This window comes from Mobula birostris, chromosome 3 (genome assembly GCF_030028105.1).
Source record: "Mobula birostris isolate sMobBir1 chromosome 3, sMobBir1.hap1, whole genome shotgun sequence".
Taxonomy (NCBI): Eukaryota; Metazoa; Chordata; class Chondrichthyes; order Myliobatiformes; family Myliobatidae; genus Mobula; species Mobula birostris.
The window spans coordinates 18,993,519-19,017,891 of record NC_092372.1 but is presented as its reverse complement, the minus strand read 5'-3'; the positions used below and the strand labels follow the sequence as shown (position 1 = coordinate 19,017,891).

Below are 24,373 nucleotides of genomic sequence, written 5' to 3'. Positions count from 1 at the left end.
ATAAGTGAAAACTGTTTAATTTGAAATTGAGTTATTTCAGATCACTATAAACAAAAGTACTCACTGTTTACAAAATATTAAGTGTCATAAATTATAGTCACAACTATAGATAATCCAGTGCTATCACACCACAGCATCTATTTTCAACAAACTAGCATCCTTGTATAAATAAATATAACTAACACAGTACATTCACTTGATCATTTGAAAGCTAGTTATGTTGTGAAGATTTGATCATGTTTACAAGCTTAAAGTACTACAGCTACTTTTCTAAATACACAAACATTAAGCAGCTTCAGTGAATGGAATGTAGTGATGATTTTGAATGGATTGCATGATGCCATGATCCCCTGTTACACAGAAGTCCCAGAAAAAGTATACTGCTAGTTAGAATTTCCATATTAACATAGTTCAGTGCCAAGGTGCTGTACCTTAAAAAAGAAAAAAACATCATAGTGTTATACATCAATTGCAATTCCATGGGACATAGACATTGTTTCTCTCGTACCAGTCATGTACATTAGAACAGAGCAAAGGTGTGGGAACGAGGATGTAATTGCTATGTAGGTCCAATACGGCACAGCAGCTGTACTTCCAAAGGGACAGAACCAAAGACCGTGGCGGACGCCATCACGGACATGATGGGAGACCCAGGAAATGGTGACCATCCACGGAAGGAAGCACCAAGAATCTTTAAGTCTAAATATCCACATGGCAAGTTTCACTGAAAAGGCCGCCACAGGTATGACTGTGGAGCAATGCAGCGGAGGCCTTTGTGGGAGATGCAATGCAGCCTAAGAGAGAGAGAGAGAAAAGTGCTATTATTGCAAAGTATCTTTTGTTTAAAAATGTCCACTACTTTTATGCCGTTTTCCATCTATTAATGGAACCATTAGAACGGGGTTCCCAACCACTTTTTATGCCATTGACCTCTACCATTAAGTGAGGGGTTCATGTGATAAAGTTGTTAAGTTTTCCACAAAAGACGTCTCCTGACTCTTCACACCTTTTGGTTTCGACAAAAGGCGGTTGCTGATGGAGCTTAAGACAGGACATTCCTTTATCAATTAAAATTTAAGTTTCAGTGGAGTCTTTTATCTAAGTTATTAAGTTTTGCTCTATTTGAGTAGTTGGGATGTCAATCGAACTGATTGTTCTTTTGTATCAACCTGAGTGTTCTTTTGTATCAACCTGAGTGTTCTTTTGTATCGGTGGCCTTATAACTTGTAACAATTCTGACGTTTGGCAGTGAACTTGTTGAACTGCCGGAGGGATGAGAACACTTCTCCCCTGATGTCGGGACTAAGTTCACTCACCGGCTGAGATAGAAGAAATAAACTGGAGAAAAGATAAGTAGCGATCTTTTTGTGCTGTGGTTATTTGATCCAGCAAACTTACGTTTACACATGGACCCCAGGTTGGGAACCGCTGCGTCAGAACAAACATACCCCAGTTCTTTTAACCTCCATAATGGGCACAAAATCTGAGTGATTACAACAGAGCAGTGAATGAATGAAGTGAAAGGGTGTAACTTATCTGAGCTTGGTGACAGGACAACCCTTGATGCCCTCCCTCTATCACATGCACATCCATTCATCTATAAGAGTTATCAGACTGGCAAAAGACGTTGCAGGTTGGCTGTGATAGCAAACTAGGTGAGAGGAACTAAATGTCTGCAAAGGAATGATAAGTAAATAGAGTGGGAAAGAACCTGAAACATAATCTGGGGATGTCCAAATATATTCACTTGTCCAAATTTAAAGGATAAAAAATGAATTTTTTAAAAAGGTGAAGAACTAATGTCTGAGGGAGTTAGGTGTCCCATGTACATAAAACATTTACTATGTCTAATTTTTACTTTTGATACTTGCCCATATTAAACCTATAATTTTATTTATTTATTTGCGATACCACGTGGATTAGGCTGTTCCAGCTCTTATAGCCATGTGCCTTAGTAAACTGATTTAACCCCAGCCTAATCATGGGACAAGTTACAACAACCAGTTAAGCTAAAAGCTGTGGACTGTGGGAGGAGAATGAGCTCCCAGAGGAAATGCCATGGTCATGGGGAGAATGCACAAAGTCCTTACAGGCAGTGGTGGGAACTGAACCAGTGTCACTGGTACGGTAAAGCACTGTGCTGACCACTACGCTACCCTACCACCCTATGCTGTGATTCCCCAACTATACTTTAAATAAGCCTCCTCAGCCCTCGTGGGTAGAATTTCAAAACTCACAACATTGAGAATAAAGAAATTCCTCTCTGTCTCATCTCATCTCTGTCCTGAACAGTTGATCCTGTATTCCGAGTGCAGTGTTTGGTTCTAAATACGCTCACCAGTGTAAACACTTCCATGTTTACTTCCAGGGCAAACACATCAAACCCTGAAAGAGTTCATCGACTTCAATGAGATTACCTCTCATTCTTCCAAACCCTGAAGAATACAGGACTAGTTTGTTTATTGCACTTCCATTCTTTGACAGTGTAACCAGACTGGTACACAACAAAGCAGCCGCAATCTCCAGCTACAGAATTTCAGTAAGCCACTTTCAATAAAGACCAATGCACTGTCTATTATCTAATTACTTCCTGCTTCCAGAAGTTAAATTTCTGTGATTCACATTCCCTTGTCTCTCTATTTTGTTTTAATCAAAGTGGATGATGTCTCATTATTCCACATTGTCTTCCATCTGATAAAGACCTTGTATGTAATGAAGTCTAGCTACTGTAAGGTTGACTGAATTTTGTGGAAGTCAAACTCAAAACAGCTCTGTATGTGATGTGTGTCACTGCTTGGATCTGAGCATCGTCTTCCAAGTGAACAGAGGACCTGCAGTTGGTAGATTTGCAAGAGACAGAGTGAATTCATGACAGATGGTGACGAAGAGGTGTACAGGAGCAAAATAGATTGGCTGGTTGAGTGATGTCACAACAACCTTGTACAACGTCAGTAAGACCCAGGAATTGATTTCAGACTTCTGGAAGGGGAATTGGGAAAATACACAACAGTCCTCATTGAAGGTGCAGCAGTGAAAAGGGTGAGTAGCTTCAAGTTCCTGGGTGCCAACATTTCAGAGGATCTATCCTGGATCCAACACATTGATGCAATCATGAAGAAGTCAGGTCAGAAGCTATAATACATTAGGAGCTTGAGAAGATCTGGTATGTCACAAAAGACTCTTGCAACTTTCTACAGATGTATGGTGGACAGCATCATGACTGGTATGGAGGGTCCAATGTATAGGATTAAAAGAGGTTGCTGAAGGTTGTAGACTCAGTTAGCTCCATTGTGGGCATAACTGAGTCTCCCCACCACTGAGGACATATTCAAAAGGTGAAGCCTCAAGAATGTGGCGTCCAACAATAATTACTCCCCTCTGCCCAGGACATGCCCTCTTCTCATTACTACCACTGGGGAAGAGGTAATAGGAGCCTGAAGACACACTGATTTCTGAATGGTCCATAAACACTATCTTGCTATTCCTCTTTTACTCCATTTATTTAATATACTTTTATTGTACCTTATGTCTTGCATTGTCCAGCTGTCGCAAAATAACAAATTTCTCAACATATGTCAATGTTAATAAACCTGACTCTGATTTGGAAGTTGCAAATGTTGCACCTTTGGGGCATTTAATTTACTGAAAAAAATCAATGCAGTTGAAACACAATTCTGACAATATTGTGGCAATATGTGGAAAACCAGCAGCTGTCTTAAATACAGTCAATGTCACAGAGAACGATCATCAGTATTTTCTGTGTTTAAGAACTAAATGGCTCCACCTACAGTCATGTCATATACTGCAACACTTTCAATAAAGGTTGAAAGGAATGCACTGAACTTAAAAATTAAATTTAATTGGAATTATTCTAATACATAAATAACAAAAACAGTCAGCAATAAAATGCTTACTCAATGTATGTACATTACAGTTTGAAACATACAAATACTTCACTGAATCTAGGAAGTGGTAATTTATGTCCATGCTTCCTTCCACCTCAATAAAGCAGCCAGCATAATCAAAGACACCACCCACCCCAGACATTCTCTCCTCTCTCCCTCCCATCTGGCAGAAGCTACAAAAGCCTAAAGGCATATGCACCAGGCTCAAGGACAAATTGTGTCCTGCTATTGTAAGTGTTGTGTATTTAATATTTTTCAGTAATATTTGAGCAACCTTGTATATATATTGTTTGATTCAGTATTCCTGTTCATTTAAATAATTCACTCCACGTTTTATAGATATAAATATATGCGAATTGCATACGTCATTCAGCCAGAGACTCATTCCTCCGAGATGCAGCACAGAGCGGCATAGGAAGTCATTCCTGCCTGTGGCCATCAAACTTTACAACTCCTCCCTTGGAGGGTCAGACACCCTGAGCCAATAGACTGGTCCTGGACTTATTTCACAATTTACTGGCATAATTTACATATTACTATTTAACTACTTATGGTTCTATTACTATTTATTATTTATGGTGCAACTGTAACGAAAACCAATTTCCCCCGGGATCAATAAAGTATGACTATGATATCACCCTACAGGTGATATGTGCATGCCTTGTTAAAAGTAAACTTGAAATTAGACCTGCATTCTGGACTTCTGTGTCTTCCTTTGAATTAGTTTAATGTTTTTAAGTTAGAAAACATAACAGTAAGACTACTGAAGGATTCCTTAGTACAATAAGATGGACACTTGACCTCACAATCTACATCATTATAACCTTGCAGCTTATTGTTTACCTGCACTGCACTTTCCCTGTAACTATAACACTGCATTCTACACTCAGTTACTGTTTTACCTTGTACAACCTCAGTGCACTACTGTAATGAATTGATCTGTAAGATAAGTTTTTCCACTGTGCCTTGGTACATGTGACAATAATAAACCAATTTACTAAGCATCCAAACACCCCTTTATAGGATATATAAAAATCAAGCAAGGCTGGCTGGTGAGTAGGTCAAAATTAGATAAAAAAAAACTCCTGACTTGTTTCTTAAAAAGACAAAATTATCATTATGCGATACAACAGGTCTATAGGTAAAATGAGTGATTTTGTAGTTAGGGATTCTCTTGGAAAGAGTGATCACAGTATGATTAAGTTCCTCATACAAATGGAGGGTGCAATAGTTCAATTTAAAACCAGTGTATTATGCCTAAGCAATGGAGACTACAATGGGAGGAGGGGGGATTTACCTAGTGTAGACTGGGAACACAGGCTATATGGTGGGGTGGTTGAGGAGCAGTGGAGGACTTTGAAATGGATTTTTCACGGTGCTCAACAAAAGTATATTCCAGTTAAAAGCAAGGACAGTAAGGGTGGGGATAACCAGCCTTGGAAAACTAAGGAATAAAAAGGCATCAAACTAAAAGCTCTTGAATACGAAGTCACCAAGAGTAGTGGGAAATTGGAAGATTGGGAAAACTTTAAAAAGCAACAAAGGAACCATTAAGCGAGCAATAAAGAAAGGGAAAATAGATTATGAAAATAAATACAAAATATAAAAACGGACAGTAAAAGTTTTTTACAATTATATAAAGTGGAAAAGGGTGTCTAAAATGAACGTAGGTCCCTTGGAGGATGAGAAGGAGGAATTAATATTGGGTAATGAAGAAATGGCAGAGGCTTTGAGTAACACACATAAAAGTTGCTGGTGAACGCAGCAGGCCAGGCAGCATCTCTAGGAAGAGGTGCAGTCGACGTTTCAGGCCGAGACCCTTCATCAGTACTAACTGAAGGAAGAGTGAGTAAGGGATTTGAAAGTTGGAGGGGGAGGGGGAGATCCAAAATGATAGGAGAAGACAGGAGGGGGAAGGATGGAGCCAAGAGCTGGACAGTTGATTGGCAAAAAGGGATTTGAGAGGATCATGGGACAGAAGGCCCAGGGAGAAGGAAAAGGTGGGGGGGGGGGAACCCAGAGGATGGGCAAGGGGTATAGTGAGAGAGGCAGAGGGAGAAAAAGGAGAGTGAGAGAAGGAATGTGTGTATAAAAATAAATAATGGATGGGGTACGAGGGGAAGGTGGGGCATTAGCGGAAGTTAGATAAGTCAATGTTCATGCCATCAGGTTGGAGGCTACCCAGACAGAATATAAGGTGTTGTTCCTCCAACCTGAGTGTGGCTTCATCTTTACAGTAGAGGAGGCCGTGGATAGACATATCAGAATGGGAATGGGATGTGGAATTAAAATGTGTGGCCACTGAGAGATCCTGCTTTCTCTGGCGGACAGAGCGTAGATGTTCAGCAAAACCATGTCCCAGTCTGCGTCGGGTCTCGCCAATATATAAAAGGCCACATCGGGAGCACCGGACGCAGTATATCACCCCAGCCGACTCACAGGTGAAGTGTTGCCTCACCTGGAAGGACTGTTTGGGGCCCTGAATGGTGGTAAGCGAGGAAGTGTAAGGGCATGTGTAGCACTTGTTCCGCTTACACGGATAAGTGCCAGGAGGGAGATCAGTGGGGAGGGATGGGGGGGACGAATGGACAAGGGAGTTGCGTAGGGCGCGATCCCTGCGGAATGCAGGGGGGGGGGAGGGAAAGATGTGCTTAGTGGTGGGATCCCTTTGGAGGTGGCGGAAGTTACGGAGAATAATATGTTGGACCCGGAGGCTGGTGGGGTGGTAGTTGAGGACCAGGGGAACCCTATTCCTAGTGGGGTGGCGGGAGGATGGAGTGAGAGCAGATGTACGTGAAATGGGGGAGAGGCATTTAAGAGCAGAGTTGATAGTGGAGGAAGGGAAGCCCCTTTCTTTAAAAAAGGAAGACATCTCCCTCGTCCTAGAATGAAAAGCCTCATCCTGAGAGCAGATGCAGCGGAGACAGAGGAATTGTGAGAAGGGGATGGCATTTTTGCAAGAGACAGGGTGAGAAGAGGAATAGTCTAGATAGCTGTGAGAGTCAGTAGGCTTATAGTAGACGTCAGTGGATAAGCTGTCTCCAGAGATAGAGACAGAAAGATCTAGAAAGGGGAGGGAGGTGTCGGAAATGGACCAGGTAAACTTGAGGGCAGGGTGAAAGTTGGAGGCAAAGTTAATAAAGTCAACGAGCTCTGCATGCGTGCAGGAAGCAGCGCCAATGCAGTCATCGATGTAGCGAAGGAAAAGTGGGGGACAGATACCAGAATAGGCATGGAACATAGATTGTTCCACAAACCCAACAAAAAGGCAGGCATAGCTAGGACCCATACGGGTGCCCATAGCTACACCTTTAGTTTGGAGGAAGTGGGAGGAACCAAAGGAGAAATTATTAAGAGTAAGAACTAATTCCGCTAGATGGAGCAGAGTGGTGGTAGAGGGGAACTGATTAGGTCTGGAATCCAAAAAGAAGCGTAGAGCTTTGAGACCTTCCTGATGGGGGATGGAAGTATATAGGGACTGGACATCCATGGTGAAAATAAAGCGGTGGGGGCCAGGGAATTTAAAATCATCGAAAAGTTTAAGAGCGTGAGAAGTGTCACGAACATAGGTAGGAAGGGATTGAACAAGGGGGGATAAAACCGTGTCGAGGTATGCAGAAATGAGTTCGGTGGGGCAGGAGCAAGCTGAGACAATAGGTCGGCCAGGACAGGCAGGTTTGTGGATCTTGGGTAGGAGGTAGAAACGGGAAGTGCGAGGTGTGGGAACTATAAGGTTGGTAGCAGTGGATGGGAGATCCCCTGAGCGGATAAAGTTGGTGATGGTGTGGGAGACAATGGCCTGGTGCTCCTTAGTGGGGTCACGATCGAGGGGTAAATAAGAGGAGGTATCCGCGAGTTGTCGCTGTGCCTCAGCAAGGTAGAGGTCAGCACGCCAGACTACAACAGCACCCCCCTTATCGGCGGGTTAACAAGGTTAGGATTAGTGCGGAGGGAGTGGAGGCTTTGAGTGACTATTTTGTGTCAGCCTTCATGGTGGAGGATATGTCTAACGTGCCAAAGAGAGGTATTATGGATGTGATGAGAGGTAAGGACCTCGATACATTAGCTATCACTAAAGAGGTAGTGCTGAGCAAACTTGAGAGCTTGAAGATAGACAAGTCCCCGGTCCTTATGGAATGCACCCCAGGATACTGAAAGAAATGGCCGAAGTTATAGTTGAGGCTTTGGTGATAATTTACCAAAATTCTCTGAACTCTGAGCAGGTCCTGGTGGATTGGAAGACAGCAAATGTCATGCCACTGTTCAAAAAAGGATGTAGGCAAAAGGCAGGTAAACTAAACCAGATCAGTTAGTTTAGCATCTGTAGTTGGGAAAATGCTTGAGGCTATCATTAAAGAAGAAATAGCGAGCCATCTGGAAAGAAATGGATCCATCAGGCAGACAGCATGGATTCAACAAAGGTAGGTCCTGCTTGACAAACTTACTGGAGTTCTTTGAGGATATAATGAGCGCAGTGGATAGAGGGGAACAGATGAACGTTATTTACTTTCATTTCCAGAAGGCTTTTGATAAGGTGCTGCATAAAAGACTTATCCATAAGATAAGGATGCATAGAGTTGGGGGTGATGTATTAGCATGGAAAGAGGATTGTCTAACTAACAGAAAGGAGAGAGTTGGGATACATGGGTGTTACTCTGGTTGGCAATCAGTGGTGAGCATTGTTCCACAGGGGTTGGTGCTGGGCCCATGACTGTTCACAATATACATTAACAATTTAGAAGAGAGGATGGAGTGTAGTGTATCTAAGTTTGCTGATGATATCAAATTGAGTAGAAAAGCAAATTGTGCAGAAGATAGGGAGAGTCTGCAGAGAGATATAGATAGGTTAAGTGAGTGGGCAAGGGTCTGGCAGATGGAGTACAATGTTGGTAAATGTGAGGTCATCCACTTTGAAAGGAAAAATGAATGAGCAGATTATTATTTAAATGGTAAAAAAACTGCAGCATGCTGTGTGCAGAGGGACTTGGGTGTGCTTGTGCATGAATCACGAAAGGTTGCTTTGCAGGTGCAGCAGGCTATCAAGAAGGCAAATTGAATGTTGGCCTTCATTGCTAGAGGGGTTGAATTTAAGAGCAGGGAGGTTATGCTGCAACTGTACAGGCTACTGGTGAAGCCAAACCTGGAGTACTGCATGCGGTTCTGGTCTCCTTACTTGAGGAAGGGTATATTGGCTTTGGAAGCAATGCATAGGAGGTTCACGAGGTTGATTTCAGAGGTGAGGGGGTTAGACTATGAAGAGAGTTTGAATTGCCTGGGACTGTACTCGCTGGAATTCAAAAGAATAAAAGGAGATCAGAAGGATAAGAGGGATAGATAAGATAGAGGCAGGAAAGTTGTTTCCACTGGTAGATGAGACTAGAACTAGGGGACATAGCCTCAAGATTTGGGGAAGGAGATTTAGGACAGAGATGAGGAGGAACAGCTTTTCCCAGAGAATGGTGAATCTGTGTAATTCTCTGCCCAATGAAGCAGTGGAGACTACCTCAGTAAATATATTTAAGACAAGATAGGATAGATTTTTGCATAGTAGGGGAATTAAAAGTTATGGGGAAAAGGCAGACAGGTGGAAATAAGTCCATGGCCAAATCAGCCATGATCTTATTGAATGGCAGAGCAGGCTCGACAGCCAGATGGCCTACTCCTGCTTCTATTTCTTATGTTATTATGTTCTTTCCAATGAAAAATAGTTTTAAAAAAGATCGAATGCTATGTGGAACATAGAAAAGTACAATGCAGTAGAAACCCTTCAGCTACTATGTTGTGGTGACTCTAAAATCAATCTAAACAATTCTCTACCACATAACTCTATCTTTTTCTTTCATCCAAATATCCCTAATGTCTCTACACCACCACAGCAGGGCGTTCCATGCACTTAACACTGTAAAAAACTACCTCTGACATCCCCCTAAAACTTTCCTCCAATCACTTTAAAACTACAGTGGGCTCCCCTGTATAAGCCGTTTCCACCTTTGGAAAGAGTCTCTCTGGCTATCTACTCCATCCATGCCTCTTATCATCTTGCACACACCTATCAAGTCACCTCTCATCCTCTGTCGCTCCAAAGGCTCCGATATATTTCAAAGTAATAAGACATTTTACATGTCGTTACATCAGAATGCACGTGCAAATTGGTTGTAGAAAATATAAACTTTTTTATTTCACAGTACTTAAGAAATTAGGTTGCTTTGTGGTCCAGCAAATGTGTAACCTCTAATTCAGAGCTGCTTTAGTCACTTGTAAAAGGACCAAAAGCATAAGTGTTATAACTAATAATCCTGCATAAATCTTAGAGATGATGGATTTCTCTTTGTTAATTTGATTTCACTAGTTAAATGCAAAACAATTCTGGGGAGTACATCATGTGCTCTTCTCACTGCTGCATTCCTACACGAAGAATTATTGCAGGAAAGTATCATCCATCATCAGGAACCCCACATCCAGGTTATGTTCTTTTCCCATTGTTGCCATCAGGAAGAATTTACAGAAGCTTCGGGACTCATACTGCAAGGTTCAGGAAAGTTATTGGCCCTCAACCATCAGGCTCTTGAACCAGAGGGGATAACTTCACTCAACTGCACTCACCCCAACACTCAACAATTCCCTCAACCTATGGACTCACTTTCAAGGACCTTCACCTCATGTTCTCGATATTTATTGTTTCTTTGCTTACTTATTATTATTGTTTGTTTTTTTTCCTTTTTGTATTTGCACAGTTTGTTGTCTTTTGCACATTGGTTGTTTGTTTTGTCATGTGTGGTTTTTCTTTGATTCTATTGTGTTTCGTTGTAGTTACTGCAAATGCCTGCAAGAAAATGAATCTCAGTGTTGTATATAGTGACATACATGTACGTTGATAATAAATTTACTTTGAACATTGATCATCACATAATGTTGTCCCTCATCAGTCAGTAAAATTAGTTTTCTGGCTTCTAATAGATCATATGCACAATTTGTGTTTGGTTCCCCATCTATTTCTTTAACTTTTGCCATCATTAGGATACCTTTCAAGCTCCTAACTATCACAATAAAAGCTTAGGTACCAAATTTTGATTTTAAAATGTACCAGAACTTCTGGGTTCCTATGAGTCATGGAATAAATAATCTATTTACTTGCAATTTGAGCTAATTGAAATTAATTAAATGAATCTCAGTGTAGTATATGATGACATATACACATTTCGATAATAAATTTACTCCGAACATTGAACTTTAAAAGTCTGCAAGTAGATACCATATTTACATCAAATTTTACTTTTAAGTTACAAAAATTTAATTGCTCTGCAACAATTATGTTCACAGGAAATGCAGTAAATTAGATTTTATGGACTAATCTTTAGGTCAATTGCTCTAATTTTTGTGCTTACCTTCAAAGATAAGGATCCAGCTGCCACAAAGTGGTCAGCATCAATGACAGAAGACAGAAGGCCAGCTAAAATTACCTCATAAAAATCACTCTTCTTTCTCAATCCAATGACAATAGCCCAAGACCACAGTCCGATGACACCATGCACAGCGTTGTCTGAAAAAGCCCTAAGCCAATCGTTGCTCTGTATTAATGAAAACTGTGAACACTGATCAGAGAGGAAGCAGAAAATTCCTAGTCCAATACTCGAAATGACTGATGCTGTGCTGAACGTTTTCAGCAGTGCTTGAGCATGTTCTGTCTCTGTTGCCATTGCAATCGTTGATTGTTTTGACTTGAACATCGTTCAATGTATCATCCATGATATTTTACATCCATGTTCCTCATTCTAGACCAAGGAAATAACAGGTCTTGTTAGTGTCAATCTCAAAGTTCAATTATATGAGAACACATTTGTTACTCTTCTGGTGGTCTGATTTGAGTGAAGTGAATGTTCTACTATATAATAACTGTAGATCAAAGGAGGAAACAGTGTGTAAAACAACAATCTTTCAACTATCTGTATACAGGTCTGCTATAACACAATAGTTGCATTCCTAAGAAACTTAGTGTTGTAGAAAATGGTTATTATAAAACAGCTGTGTAAATAGGTTAAAAGGGGGTTAGAGGCTGAAGAGTTTTAGACTCACAATAACAGTTACTTTCCCTCCCAAGATGTTTTTATTTGTTATAATTTTATTGTGTTACTGTAACCTAAAATACTAAAGGCTGGATGCTATTTTCTTTAATTGAGTATTATTGTCTAAGTGTCAATAGAAGTGATGGCTTGTCAATTATGAACGGCCTTCTTAGGTGAAACTAGCAGCCAGTATACTGCGTTCGGTGCTCCCGATGTGGCCTTTTATATATTGGCGAGACCCGACGCAGACTGGGAGACCGCTTTGCTGAACATCTACGCTCTGTCCGCCAGAGAAAGCAGGATCTCCCAGTGGCCACACATTTTAATTCCACATCCCATTCCCATTCTGACATGTCTATCCAGGGCCTCCTCTACTGTAAAGATGAAGCCACACTCAGGTTGGAGGAACAACACCTCATATTCCGTCTGGGTAGCCTCCAATCTGATGGCATGAACATCGACTTCTCTAACTTCCGCTAATGCCCCACCTCCCCCTCGTACCCCATCTGTTACTTATTTTTATACACACATTCTTTCTCTCACCCTCCTTTTTCTCCCTCTGTCCCTCTGAATACACCTCTTGCCCATCCTCTGGGTCCCCCCACCCCGTCTTTCTTCCTGGACCTCCTGTCCCATGATCCTCTCGTATCCCTTTTGCCTATCACATGTCCAGCTCTTGGCTCCATCCCTCCCCCTCCTGTCTTCTCCTATCATTTTGGATCTCCCCCTCCCCCTCCAACTTTCAAATCCCTTACTCACTCTTCCTTCAGTTAGTCCTGACGAAGGGTCTCAGCCTGAAACGTCGACTGCACCTCTTCCTAGAGATGCTGCCTGGCCTGCTGCGTTCACCAGCAACTTTTATGTGTGTTGCTTGAATTTCCAGCATCTGCAGAATTCTTGTTGCCTGTATTCTTAAACAACATTAGTGACTCCAAAGAGATTACATGCAAATAGGGCTTCTAACACCATCCCACAACCCCCTCCCAGAAATATTTTATCTACTTGTCAATTTTTAAAGTAATTTTTAATTGGTTCTTTAACTCTCGATCAAAATAGTTACAACCAATTCGGCCCAATGTTTCCTAATTAATCAATTGCATTATGGACATGCACTTTGGTAGAAGGAATAAACGGGTAGACTTTTTTGTAAATGGGGGGAAAAGTTCAAAAATCAGAGGTGTGAAGGGACTTAGGAGTTCTTGTGCAAGATTCCCTAAAGGTTAACTTGCAGGTTGAGTTGATGGTAAGGAAGGTAAATACAAGAGGATGCGGCGGGGGGAGGGTTAGCATTAGCATGGCAGCATAGCAGTTAGCACATCACTTCACAGTGCCAGCCATAAGATTGGGGTTTGATTCCCACTGCTGCCTAAGAAGAGTTTGTACGTTCTCCCTGTGACCATGTGAGCTTCCACCCACATTCCCAGTGATGTACAGTCAGAGTTAGCAAGTTCTGGGCATGTTACGTTGGTGCAGGAAGGATGGCGACACTATGTGAGCTACTCAGCACAGTCCTCATTGATTTGATCTGACACAAATGATGCAGTTCATTGTATGTTTCAGTGTACCTGTAACAAATAAAGCCAATCTTTATCATCTTTTATATACAATTTGTGCTATGGAAACTTGTAACAGAACTGCAAATATGCACACATATACTGTAAGACCACAAGACATGTGTAGGAGCAGAATTAAGCCACTTGGCATATCAAGCCTGCTCCACTGTTCCATCATGGCTAATTTATTATCTCTCTCAAACCCATTCTCCTGCCTTCTCCCCAAAACCTTTGATGCCCTAACCAAGAACACACCAACCTCTGCTTTAAATATACCCGATGATTTGGCCTCCACAGCTATCTGTGGCAATTAGTTCTAGAGATTCAGCATCCCAGCTAAAAAAGTTCTCTCTCATCTCTGTTCACCCTCTATTCTGAGGCTGTGCTCTCTGGTCCTAGATTCACCCACTATAGGAACTATCCTCTCCACATCCACTCTGTTTAGGCCTTTCAATGTTTGATAGCTTTCAATGAGACACCCCTCATTCTTCTAAACTCCAGCAAGCACAGGCCCAGAACCATCAAATGTTCCTCATCTGTTAACCCTTTCATTCCCAGAATCATTCTCATGAACCTCCTCCAGACCCACTACAATGCTAGCACATCTTTCCTTAGATAAGGGGAGCAAAACTGCTCCCAATACTCCAAGTGCAATCTGGGCAGCGCCCTATAAAGCTTCAGCATCACATTCTTGCTTTTATATTCTAGTCCTCTTGAAATGAATGCTAACATTGTATTTACCTTCCTCACCACCAACTCAGCCTGCAAGTTAACCTTTAGGGAACCTTGCACAAGAACGCCTAAGTCCCTTTGCACCTCTGATTTTTGAAATTTTTCCCCCATTTACAAAATAGTCTACCCCTTTATTCCTTCTACCAAAGTGCATGTCCATAATATTCTCTACACTATATTCCATGTGTACTTCTTTGCCCTGTCTCCCAAACTGTTCATATCCTTCTGCAGACTTCCTGCTTCCTCAACACTACCTGTCCTTTCACCTATATTTGAATAATATGCAAACTTGGCCTCAAAGCCATCAATTCTCTCATCCAAATCACTGACACATTACATGGAAAGAAGCCATCCCAGAACAGACCCCTGAAGAACTCCACATGTCACTGGTAGTCAACTAGAATAGTCCCCCTTTATTCTGACTCTTTGTCTCCTGCCAAGCAGCCAATCTTCCATCCATGCTAGTATATTTCCTGTTATATCTTGTTAAGCAGCACCTTGCCAAAGGCCTTCTGAAAATCCAAGTAAACAACATCCATTGACTCTCCTTTGACTAGCTTGCCTGTTATTTCCTCAAAGAATTCCAACAGATTTGTCAGGCAAGATTTCTCTTCAAGGAAACCATGCTGACTTTAGCCTACTTCATCATGTACGTCTAAGTACCCCGAAACTTCGTCCTTACTAATGGACTTCAACATCCTCCCAACCACTGAAGTCAGGCTAATTGGCCTATAATTTCCTTTCTTCTGCCTCCCTTCCTTCTTAGAAAGGAGTGACATTTGTAATTTTCCAGCTCTTCAGAATCACGCCAGAATCTAATGATTCTTGAAAGATCATTACTAATGCCTCCACAATCTCTTCAGCTACCTCTTTCAGAACTCCGGGGTGTAGTCTATATGGTCTAGGTGACTTATCTATCTTCAGACCTTCCATCTTCCTAAACACCTTCTCCTTAGTAATAGCAACTACACTCATTTCTGCCACCCGACAATCTCAAATTTCTGGCATACTGCTAGAAGTCAAGACTGACACAAAATACTTACAATTTCTTTGCCCCCCCCACCCCATTACTACCTCTCCAATGTCATTTTGTAGCAGTCCAATATCCACTCTTGCCTCTCTTTTACTCTTTATATATCTGAAATAAACTTTTGGAATCCTCTGATATTTTTGGCTAGCTTACCTTCGTATTTAATCTTTTCTCCCCTTCGGGTTCTTTTTAGTTGCCTTCTGTTGGTTTTTAAAACTTACCAATCCTCCAGCTTCCAAATACTTTTTGCTCTAATAATGCCCCACTTTTGATTTTATGTTGTCTTTGATTTCTCTTGACAGCCACGGCTGCCTCATCCTCCAATTAAAAGTTCCCTAATCAGATCTGGTTCATTACACAACACCCAATTCAATATTGCCTTTTCTCAAGTGGGCTCAACCACATTCTGCTTTAAAAAGCCATCTCGTAGGCATTCTCCAAATTCCCTCTCTTGGGATCTGATTTTCCCAATCTATCCGCACATTGAAATCCCCATTGCCCTTATTACATACCTTTTCTATTTCCCATTGAAATTTACTGTATATCCCACATCTTGGCTACTGTTCGGGTGCCTGTATATAATTCCTATCAGGGTCTTTTAATCCTGATCAGGACCTGATGAAGGGTCTAGGCCCGAGACATCGACTGTTTACTCTTTTCCACAGATGCTGCCCGGTTCCTCCAGCATTTTGTGTGTTGTTTAAGATCTCCAGCATCTGCAAATTTTCTTGTGTTTGTGTGTCTTTTTATCCTTGCAATTTCTTAACTTGACCCACAAGGATCTTACAACTTCTGATCCTCTGTCACTTCTTTCTAAGGATTTGATTTCATTTGAGCGAGCCAGGCTCCCTGCCTAACTACTGCCCTTTCGATACAAGGTGTATTCTTGGATGTTAAGCTCCCAACTACGATCTTCTTTCAGCCACGTCTCACTGATGCTCATAATTTCATACCCGCCAATCTATACCTGCGCTATAGTATCATCTACCTTATTCTGTATACTGTATGCATTCAAATATAACACCTTCAGTCCTGTATTCCCTATGATCCCGATGATCCAAAAACTTGAATCCCTGCCCCCTGCTCCAATCCCTCAGCCACGCATTTATCCTCCACCTCATCGCATTCCTACTCTCACTGTCACGTGGCACAGGCAGTAATCCCGAGATTACTACCTTCACGGTCCTTTTTCTCAACTCCCTTCCTAGCTCCCTATATTCTCCTTTCAGGACCTCATCCCTTTTCCTACCTATGTCATTGGTACCTATATGTACCACGACCTCTGGCTCCTCACCCTCCCACTTCAGGATATCTTGGACACGATCAGAAATATCCCGGACCCTGGCACCAGGGAGGCAAACTACCATCCGGGTCTCTGGACTGCGTCCACAGAATCGCCTATCTGACCCCCTTACTATCGAGTCCCCTATCACAACTGCCCTCCTCTTCCTTGCCCTACCCTTCTGAGCTATAGGGCCAGACTCTGTGCCAGCGGCACGGCCACTGTCGCTTCTCCCGGGTAAGCTGTCCCCCCAAACAGTACTCAAACAGGAGTACCTGTTGTTAAGGGGCACAGCCACCGGGGTACTCCCTATTACCTGAATTTTCCCCTTCCCCCTCCTAACCGTGACCCACTTGTCTGCCTCCCGTGGCCCCGGCGTGACCACCTGCCTGCAACTCCTCTCTATCACCTCCTCACTCTCCCTGACCAGACGAAGGTCATCGAGCTGCAGCTCCAGTTCCGTAACGCGGTCCCTTAGGAGCTGCATCTCGATGCACTTGGCGCAGATGTAGACGTCCGGGAGGCTTGGAGACTCCAGGGCCTCCCACATCCGACACCGAGAACAGCAAACTGCCCTCACACTCATACTGCCCCTCTCCTCAAATAGCAACAGAAAATGAATGCCAAACCTTCCTCGCCTGTTTCCGCCTAAGCCACCTGGAGTATTGTGTGCAGTTTTGGTCCCCTAATCTGAGGAAAGACATCCTTGCCATAGAGGGAGTACAAAGAAGGTTCACCAGATTGATTCCTGGGATGGCAGGACTTTCATATGAAGAAAGACTGGATGAACTGGGCTTGTACTCGTTGGAATTTAGAAGATTGAGGGGGGATCTGATTGAAACGTATAAGATCCTAAAGGGATTGGACAGGCTAGATGCAGGAAGATTGTTCCCGATGTTGGGGAAGTCCAGAACGAGGGGCCACAGTTTGAAGATAGAGGGGAAGCCTTTTAGGAGCGAGATTAGGAAAAACTTCTTCACACAGAGAGTGGTGAATCTGTGGAATTCTCTGCCACAGGAAACAGCTGAGGCCAGTTCATTGGCTATATTTAAGAGGGAGTTAGATATGGCCCTTGTGGCTACGGGGGTCAGGGGGTATGGAGGGAAGGCTGGGGCAGGGTTCTGAGTTGGATGATCAGCCATGATCATAATAAATGGCGGTGCAGGCTCGAAGGGCCGAATGGCCTACTCCTGCACCTATTTTCTATGTTTCTATGTATTCATTACCCTTTTCAATTTTGCCCCATGCTACACTTCATCTCATCCCATTATCTGGAATTCTGCCCTATCATTTGCCTCTCCATCCTTACAGTCTTACTATATACCACATCAACTTGTACACGAAATGCCCCATCCTTAGTCCTATCACTCCGATTCCCACACCTCAGCCAACTTAGTTTAAACCCTCCCAACAGCACTAGCAAAGATGGCCACAAGGATATTGATCCTCCTTGGTTTCAGGTATAACCTGTCTTTTTTCTACGGGTCATACTTTCCCAATCAGAAGAAGAGATCCCAAGGATTTAGACACCCCTGCCCCTTGCACCATCTTCTCAGCCATTCATTAATTTCTACCATCATCCTATTTCTACCCTGACTAGCATCGACACTGGAAGTGATCCAGAGGTTACTGCCTTGGAGGTTCTGTTCTTCAGTCTTTTCCCTAACTCCCTATACTCACTGCGCAGGACTTCTTCCCCCTTCCTACCTTTGTCATCAGTGCCAATGTGCAGCTCAACCTCTTGCCGCTCACCCTCCCTCTTGAGAATCTTCAGCAGCAGCCCTAAGACATCCTGGATCCTAGCTCCTGGAAGGCAACACACCATCCTGGCTTGTGTTTTGTGGCCACAGAATCTCCTGTCCCCCTAACTATTCAATCTCCTATCAATATCACTCTGCCTAAAACTTTACTCTTCCCTGCTGAACCTCAGAGCCAGCTGTAGGGCCACTGGCCTGACTGCTGCTGTTGTGCGCTGATAGGTCATCTTTCCTAGCAGTATCCAAAGGGGTGTACTTGTTGCTGAGGGGAATGGCCATAGGGGAACCCTGCACTGACTGCTTACTCACCTTACTTCTCCCGGTAGTCACCCATCTACTATCTGAAGCTTGTACTCTGGGTGTGACCACCTCAATAAAATACTCATCTACTTAGTTTTCAGCCTCTTGGATCATCCCGAGTGCTGCCACCTCCAGTTCCATGACCTTGTCAGTCAGGAGCTGAAATTGGGTGCACTTCCTGCAGATGTAGTCAACAGGGAGACTGTTAAGTACCTTGAAATCCCACATCTTACAAGAGGGCATTTCACTGCCTGAACTATCATCCTGCCTAAACTTATTATGCCTCTAACTTCTCAAATTTATGTTCTAGCCTGTGCATGTTCTCACCGAAGCCTGTTGAGCCAAAGCCAGACTACCCTAACATTGTCCATTCACACAATGGTCGCTCTAACAATTAGATCTAATTATAATCCCACGCACCCCTCACACAAACTCTTGTCCCTCCTACCATCTGGCAAAAGGTACCAAAGCATTCGGGCTCTCACGACCAGACTGTGCAACAGTTTCTTCCCCCAAGCCATCAGACTCCTCAATACCCAGAGTCCAGACTGGCATCTACATCATTTATTATTATATTGTAATTTGTCCTATACTGTGCCTATTGTCTTGTTTATTAATTATTGTGCTGCCCTGCACTGTTTTGTGCACGTTATGTAGTCCTGTGCAGGTCTGTAGTCTAGTGCAGTTTTTCTGTTGTTTCACGTAGTCTAGTGTAGCCTTGTGTTGTCTCACATAGTCTAGTGTAGTTTTGAGTTGTTTCATGTAGCACCAGGGTCCTGGAGGGACGTTGTTTCGTTTTTACTGTGTACTGTACCAGCAGCTTATGGTCGAAATGACAATAAACTTGACTGGATAATATGTAATTAGTTAATTTAGCAAAGTAATGAATTATCTGGATAGATTATGAAATATAATTATTCAATATGAATATCACAGATATTTGTCCCAAACATTCATTACCTATCTCTTTATGGAGGTTGCTGACGGTATTTGAAGGGAAGGGAAATCAATTTAAATTTAATTTACTGCACATTAAATGTAGTGGGCACATGGCCAAGTGGTTAAGGCATTGGACTAGCGACCTAAAGGTCGTGAGTTCGAGCCCCAGCCGAGGGAACATGTTCCTAATGCCCTTCCCTTGGACAACATTGATGTCGTGGAGAGGGGAGACTTGCAGCATGGGCAACTGCTGGTCTTCCATACAACCTTGCCCAGGCCTGCGCCCTGGAGAGTGAAGACTTTCCAGGTGCAGATCCATGGTCTCCATGGTCTCACAAGACTGCAGAACAAAGACTACAGATGCTGGATGTCTGGAATAAAAATAGAAAATGATGGAAATGCTTAGTATCTGTCAAAAGAGAAACAGTGTTAACATTTCAGGTTGAAGACACTTTCTAAGAACTGGGTTTCCAGAATTTTCTATCGTAATTTTAAGTAGCAGTTAGCGGCTTTTTCTGGTTTTCAAATGGTCCACTTTGTTCATACTTATTACTATTATCTATTAATTCCAGATAGTGCTGCACAGCAGCAAACTTTTAATGATTTAACTCAAAGCAATCATATTATTGAAACAGTATAAAATTATTGCTGAAGTGCGCATTTCATAAAATCTGATTGATGGCCTAATCGGTGCAATTCATTTGCAACATTTTTTCGGTTTGAATTGTGCAGATACAAATTAGATAGATTTCTTTTAGAATATATTATGTTTGTATTATGTACAATAATATCAAGGGCATTATGCTTTGGAGAAGCAGTTAGTTTACATCCATTTGGACTTTCTCCTATATAGGCTATCCCCAGAATACAAATGCCCCATAACTAAAATTAGTTTATTATTGTCACATGTACAGTGAGAAGCAACGTTTGTTCCTATTAAAGGCAAAACTAGTTTCCTCTTTCCATTTTCAGTAATTGCTTTTTCTTAAACAATCTTATGTATTTTTGAAACCATTCATTACAATTCTGTGGGAGGTATGGTTATCATATCAGATGATTTTTGTGTATTTCTCAACATGACCAAAATCGACTAATGCTGGTCTGGAGAAACTGAACGAGTTTGTTATCTGGGGGATGGCCTGTATCTAGTGTAGGTTGAAGTCACCTGCAACTGTAATGATTGGTCTCCCTTATGTTCAGCTAGTCTCATGGAATTCCCAAAATGAGTTCACTCAACGACGTGACAAACAGGGTTGATGGTTTTCCTGCAACCAGCGCTCGGGTGAATGCAAGGCTAGGCTAAAGCTTCCACATGGGATGAGCTCAGTTATGGGCATTTCTCTTTGTACAGGTGCAGGTTCAGTCAAAAAGTGATCCTAATCACTCACCTATTGTGATCTAGGAAGAGGCCATTCACCTTATTAGATTGTGTCAGCTATTCTCACTGCCCCTCATATTTCCTTATATTGTCTTTTATTAATTCAGATTAAGAGTCATAAAGTTATAGAACACTATAGCACAGAAACAGATTCTTCGGCCTATCTAGTTCATGATGAACTAATAAACTGCCTGGTCCCATCGACCTGAATGTGGCCCATAGCCCTCTATATCCCTCCCATCTGTTGTAACATGAACAAGGTCACAGGACAGACACTGAACCTAGTGGATACTGAAGTGTTTTATTCAACAAAATGAGACACTTTTGGATGAAGAGGCCTTCTGACCTAATGTTACGTGACATTTTATATGCTAAAGATCAAAGGTAACAGCAGGACAATTCTACAGTTATACTGCATCTACAATGCTTCCTTTGAATTACATATAATTTTCACACACCTCCTTCTTTGCCCCCACACTCCAGACACCCAAAATAAATGTTAATCAGCATTGTCTGGTTTTTAATCAACTGGTGTCCACAGCTTCAGGAAAACTATTGTTCAGGGCTGCATTTTACATTTAACCAACAATCCATGTTCAAATCTGAAGAATGCCTGCTGTTGAACTTACTATTTGTTATATACCCTAACTCCAGAATACACCCTAACACCATCCATGTACCTATCCAAATTTCTCTTAAGTATTGAAATCAAACCTGCCACCACCACCTCTGCTGGCAGCTCATTCTGCACACTCACCACCCTCTGAGAGAAGTTGTTCCTCCTCATGTTCCCCTTAAACATTTCACCTTTCACCCTTAACCTCTGAACTCTAGTTCTGGTCTCATCCTCAGTGGAAAAAGCCTGTTTGTATTTACCCTATCTATACCCTTCATAATTTTGTATACCTCTGTGAAATCTTCCCACATTCTCCTGCGCTCTGGGGAATAAAGTCCTTTTATCCTTCCCGATAACTGAGGTCCTCAAGTACTGGAAACATCCTTGTAATTGGAGAAACATACACTCAGATGAGGGGGCAACTTACAGCGACCAAGTAACCTACTGGCATATCTTTGGATAGAACCCGTGTAATTACAAGAGGAATGTGCAAATTCCGATTTGGAATCCAGGTTGATGGAACAGGCTGAGAGCAGTACAAACTGCTGCACCAATGGTCTGCCATACTTTTGTATGGACAAGAAAAGCAAGTATTATTGATATGCAGATCACTAATGTGGGGCTGCTTTTGATATGTTTACATATTCATTAACATTGTTTATCCAGGTTATCAAGAGTTGTGCAGTTGCTCTTGAAGACTATTTATCAGAGATGTTATAGTGCAGAAGGTACTACTTAGCAGAATATTTCAGATAATATGTCACAGGACAATGACATGCAGAAAAATTAAACCATTAACTTCAATGGTACACAGAGCTTTGAGAAACAAATATATGATGATTAAAAATACATACAGTTGTCTAGCTTTCAAAAATATATAATTATTTTTGCCTCTAAATGCCTTTTGCTGTCTCCAGAGAAAAATATTAGTAAATTTAAAATGGAATTTGTATTATTTATTCTTTTCTCTTATCTATTGGAATATTTTCAATTTCAGATGTTGGAATTCCACTTGCAAATTTGCCAGATCTTAAGTGACAAATAAGGAGGACTGTTTCAAATATAAAACTACGCTTTCCATCAATATATTGCAGATGTCAGTACAAAAACGGTATTTTTCTTTTACAAAGCAACATACACAAAATGCTGGGGGAACTCAGCAGGTCAGAGAGCATCTATGAAAATGAACAAACAGTCGACTTTTCGGACGGAGACCCTTCTTCAGGACAGATTATTATTTTACAAATAGTGTAACTAAATAGTATTGAATTAATTAATGCATAGATTGACGAGAAAACATGCATTAATGTAATTAGGCCTACTTACGGCAATTAGCATTTTTAAAGGATGTGGAAATTCATTTCTTTGCCCCCTCCCTTTAAAAAAAACTAAGATTTAACAAATACTATTATACTTTTGATCAGTACACAGAACAAAGAAAAATTGAGAACCTAGACCTGGAAATGTGATGAAAGTATAGAAAATGAGCCATACGTTTCATGTTTTGTTAGTAGGGAAACCCAATGACGGCTCTGACATAGGAAGCTTCAACCTCTCTCTGATGGATGGTGGCGGACTTGCTGCGTATTTCAAGCAGCCTCTGATTGCCAATCACCCAGTGCCCCTGTTCACATCACCACAGGGATAATATTCCTGATCACATCAGCACATGAATAACATTCCTGATCACATCAGCACAGGAGTAATATTCCTGATCACATCAGCACAGGAATAATATTCCTGAGCACATCAGCACAGCTCTCAGGGAAGCCAGGCGGTGGATTTTGTCACTTACCTTATTTCAGCCGATGAACACCGGCCACAGAGAGCCCCAGGATGGATGCACACGCACGGGTCAGCGCTGAATTAACTGAAAGGCATGGAGCGGCCAGCCTGAGGCGTGGGCCACTCACTCGGCTCGGCGCTTCCCCCGCACTGTGTCAGTAGCAGGAAGATTCATATCCCTCAGTGAGCTCCGGCACAACATGAACCCGCTGAGCCCACTGCCACAACAAAGGGATTCAGCGGTACCAACCAACAGCAGACCCGAGCCCTCTCCACCTCCACAATTACACCCACCCCCTCGGACCAAGGCCCACGATAATTGGTGCGAATTCCTCATCGTCTTAAGACAATTGGTGCTCCATAGTGTCAATCATATGCGATCCTGCACTGTCTCCTGAGCGGTAAGTGATGGCCCGCCCCTCGTCTGCGAGGATTGGCGATTTGGGTAGCTTGCCTTTTGATTGGTCGAATGGGACATCAATCGATGAACGGGGCGTCAATTTCGCATATGGTTGGTAGCACGACGTCCGGCTCTCCGTGGCCGTGTCCCGCAGTGTTTTTTGATGTGTGTAGTTCTCGATAGTCTTGTCCCGTATCACAAACGTACATGGAGCCTGTCGAATCTATACTGCTTCACTCATAGAGTATTTCAGGGCAGGAACTCGGTCCATCAGAAACATTTCATTGGCCCCTCACTCAACCTGGAACATCGGGACAGCAAAGATATATACATCAGGACGCTCTTTATAGTCCAAGACGTAGGCCTCAATACCTCCTTATGCAATTGTATCCTCGATTTCCTCACTTGCAGTTAGGAAGTGCAATCCCAGGCAGTTAGGATTGGCAACAACAGCTCCTCTACAATCTCCATCAACACAGGTGCACCACAAGGCTGTGTGCTTAACCCCCCGCATTACTCGCTTTACACTTACAACTGTGTGGCTAAACACAGCTCCAATACCGAATTTAAGTTTGATGACGGCACCGCCGCCTCTGGCAGAATCAAAGGCAGCAACAATCTGCACATAGGAGG

General features: G+C 42.4%; 1 protein-coding gene across 4 annotated transcripts; it reads right to left on the bottom strand.

The window, feature by feature from the left end:
- On the bottom strand, nucleotides 1–23,612 carry tmem267 (transmembrane protein 267). 4 transcript variants are annotated; one of them, XM_072252294.1, is made up of 4 exons: nucleotides 23,351–23,612; nucleotides 12,728–12,879; nucleotides 11,291–11,677; nucleotides 1–794 (listed from the first exon to the last, which is right to left on the bottom strand). In XM_072252294.1, the coding sequence occupies exons 3-4, from the start codon at nucleotides 11,630–11,632 to the stop codon at nucleotides 459–461; spliced, it is 678 nt and encodes a 225-aa protein (XP_072108395.1). In that variant the 5' UTR covers nucleotides 11,633–11,677; nucleotides 12,728–12,879; nucleotides 23,351–23,612; the 3' UTR covers nucleotides 1–458. The 4 variants fall into 4 exon arrangements, with proteins under 4 accessions (XP_072108395.1, XP_072108397.1, XP_072108396.1 ...); XM_072252296.1 differs by having other exon boundaries at nucleotides 12,728–12,872; XM_072252295.1 differs by lacking the exon at nucleotides 12,728–12,879.
- Nucleotides 23,613–24,373: the final 761 nt, after the last annotated feature.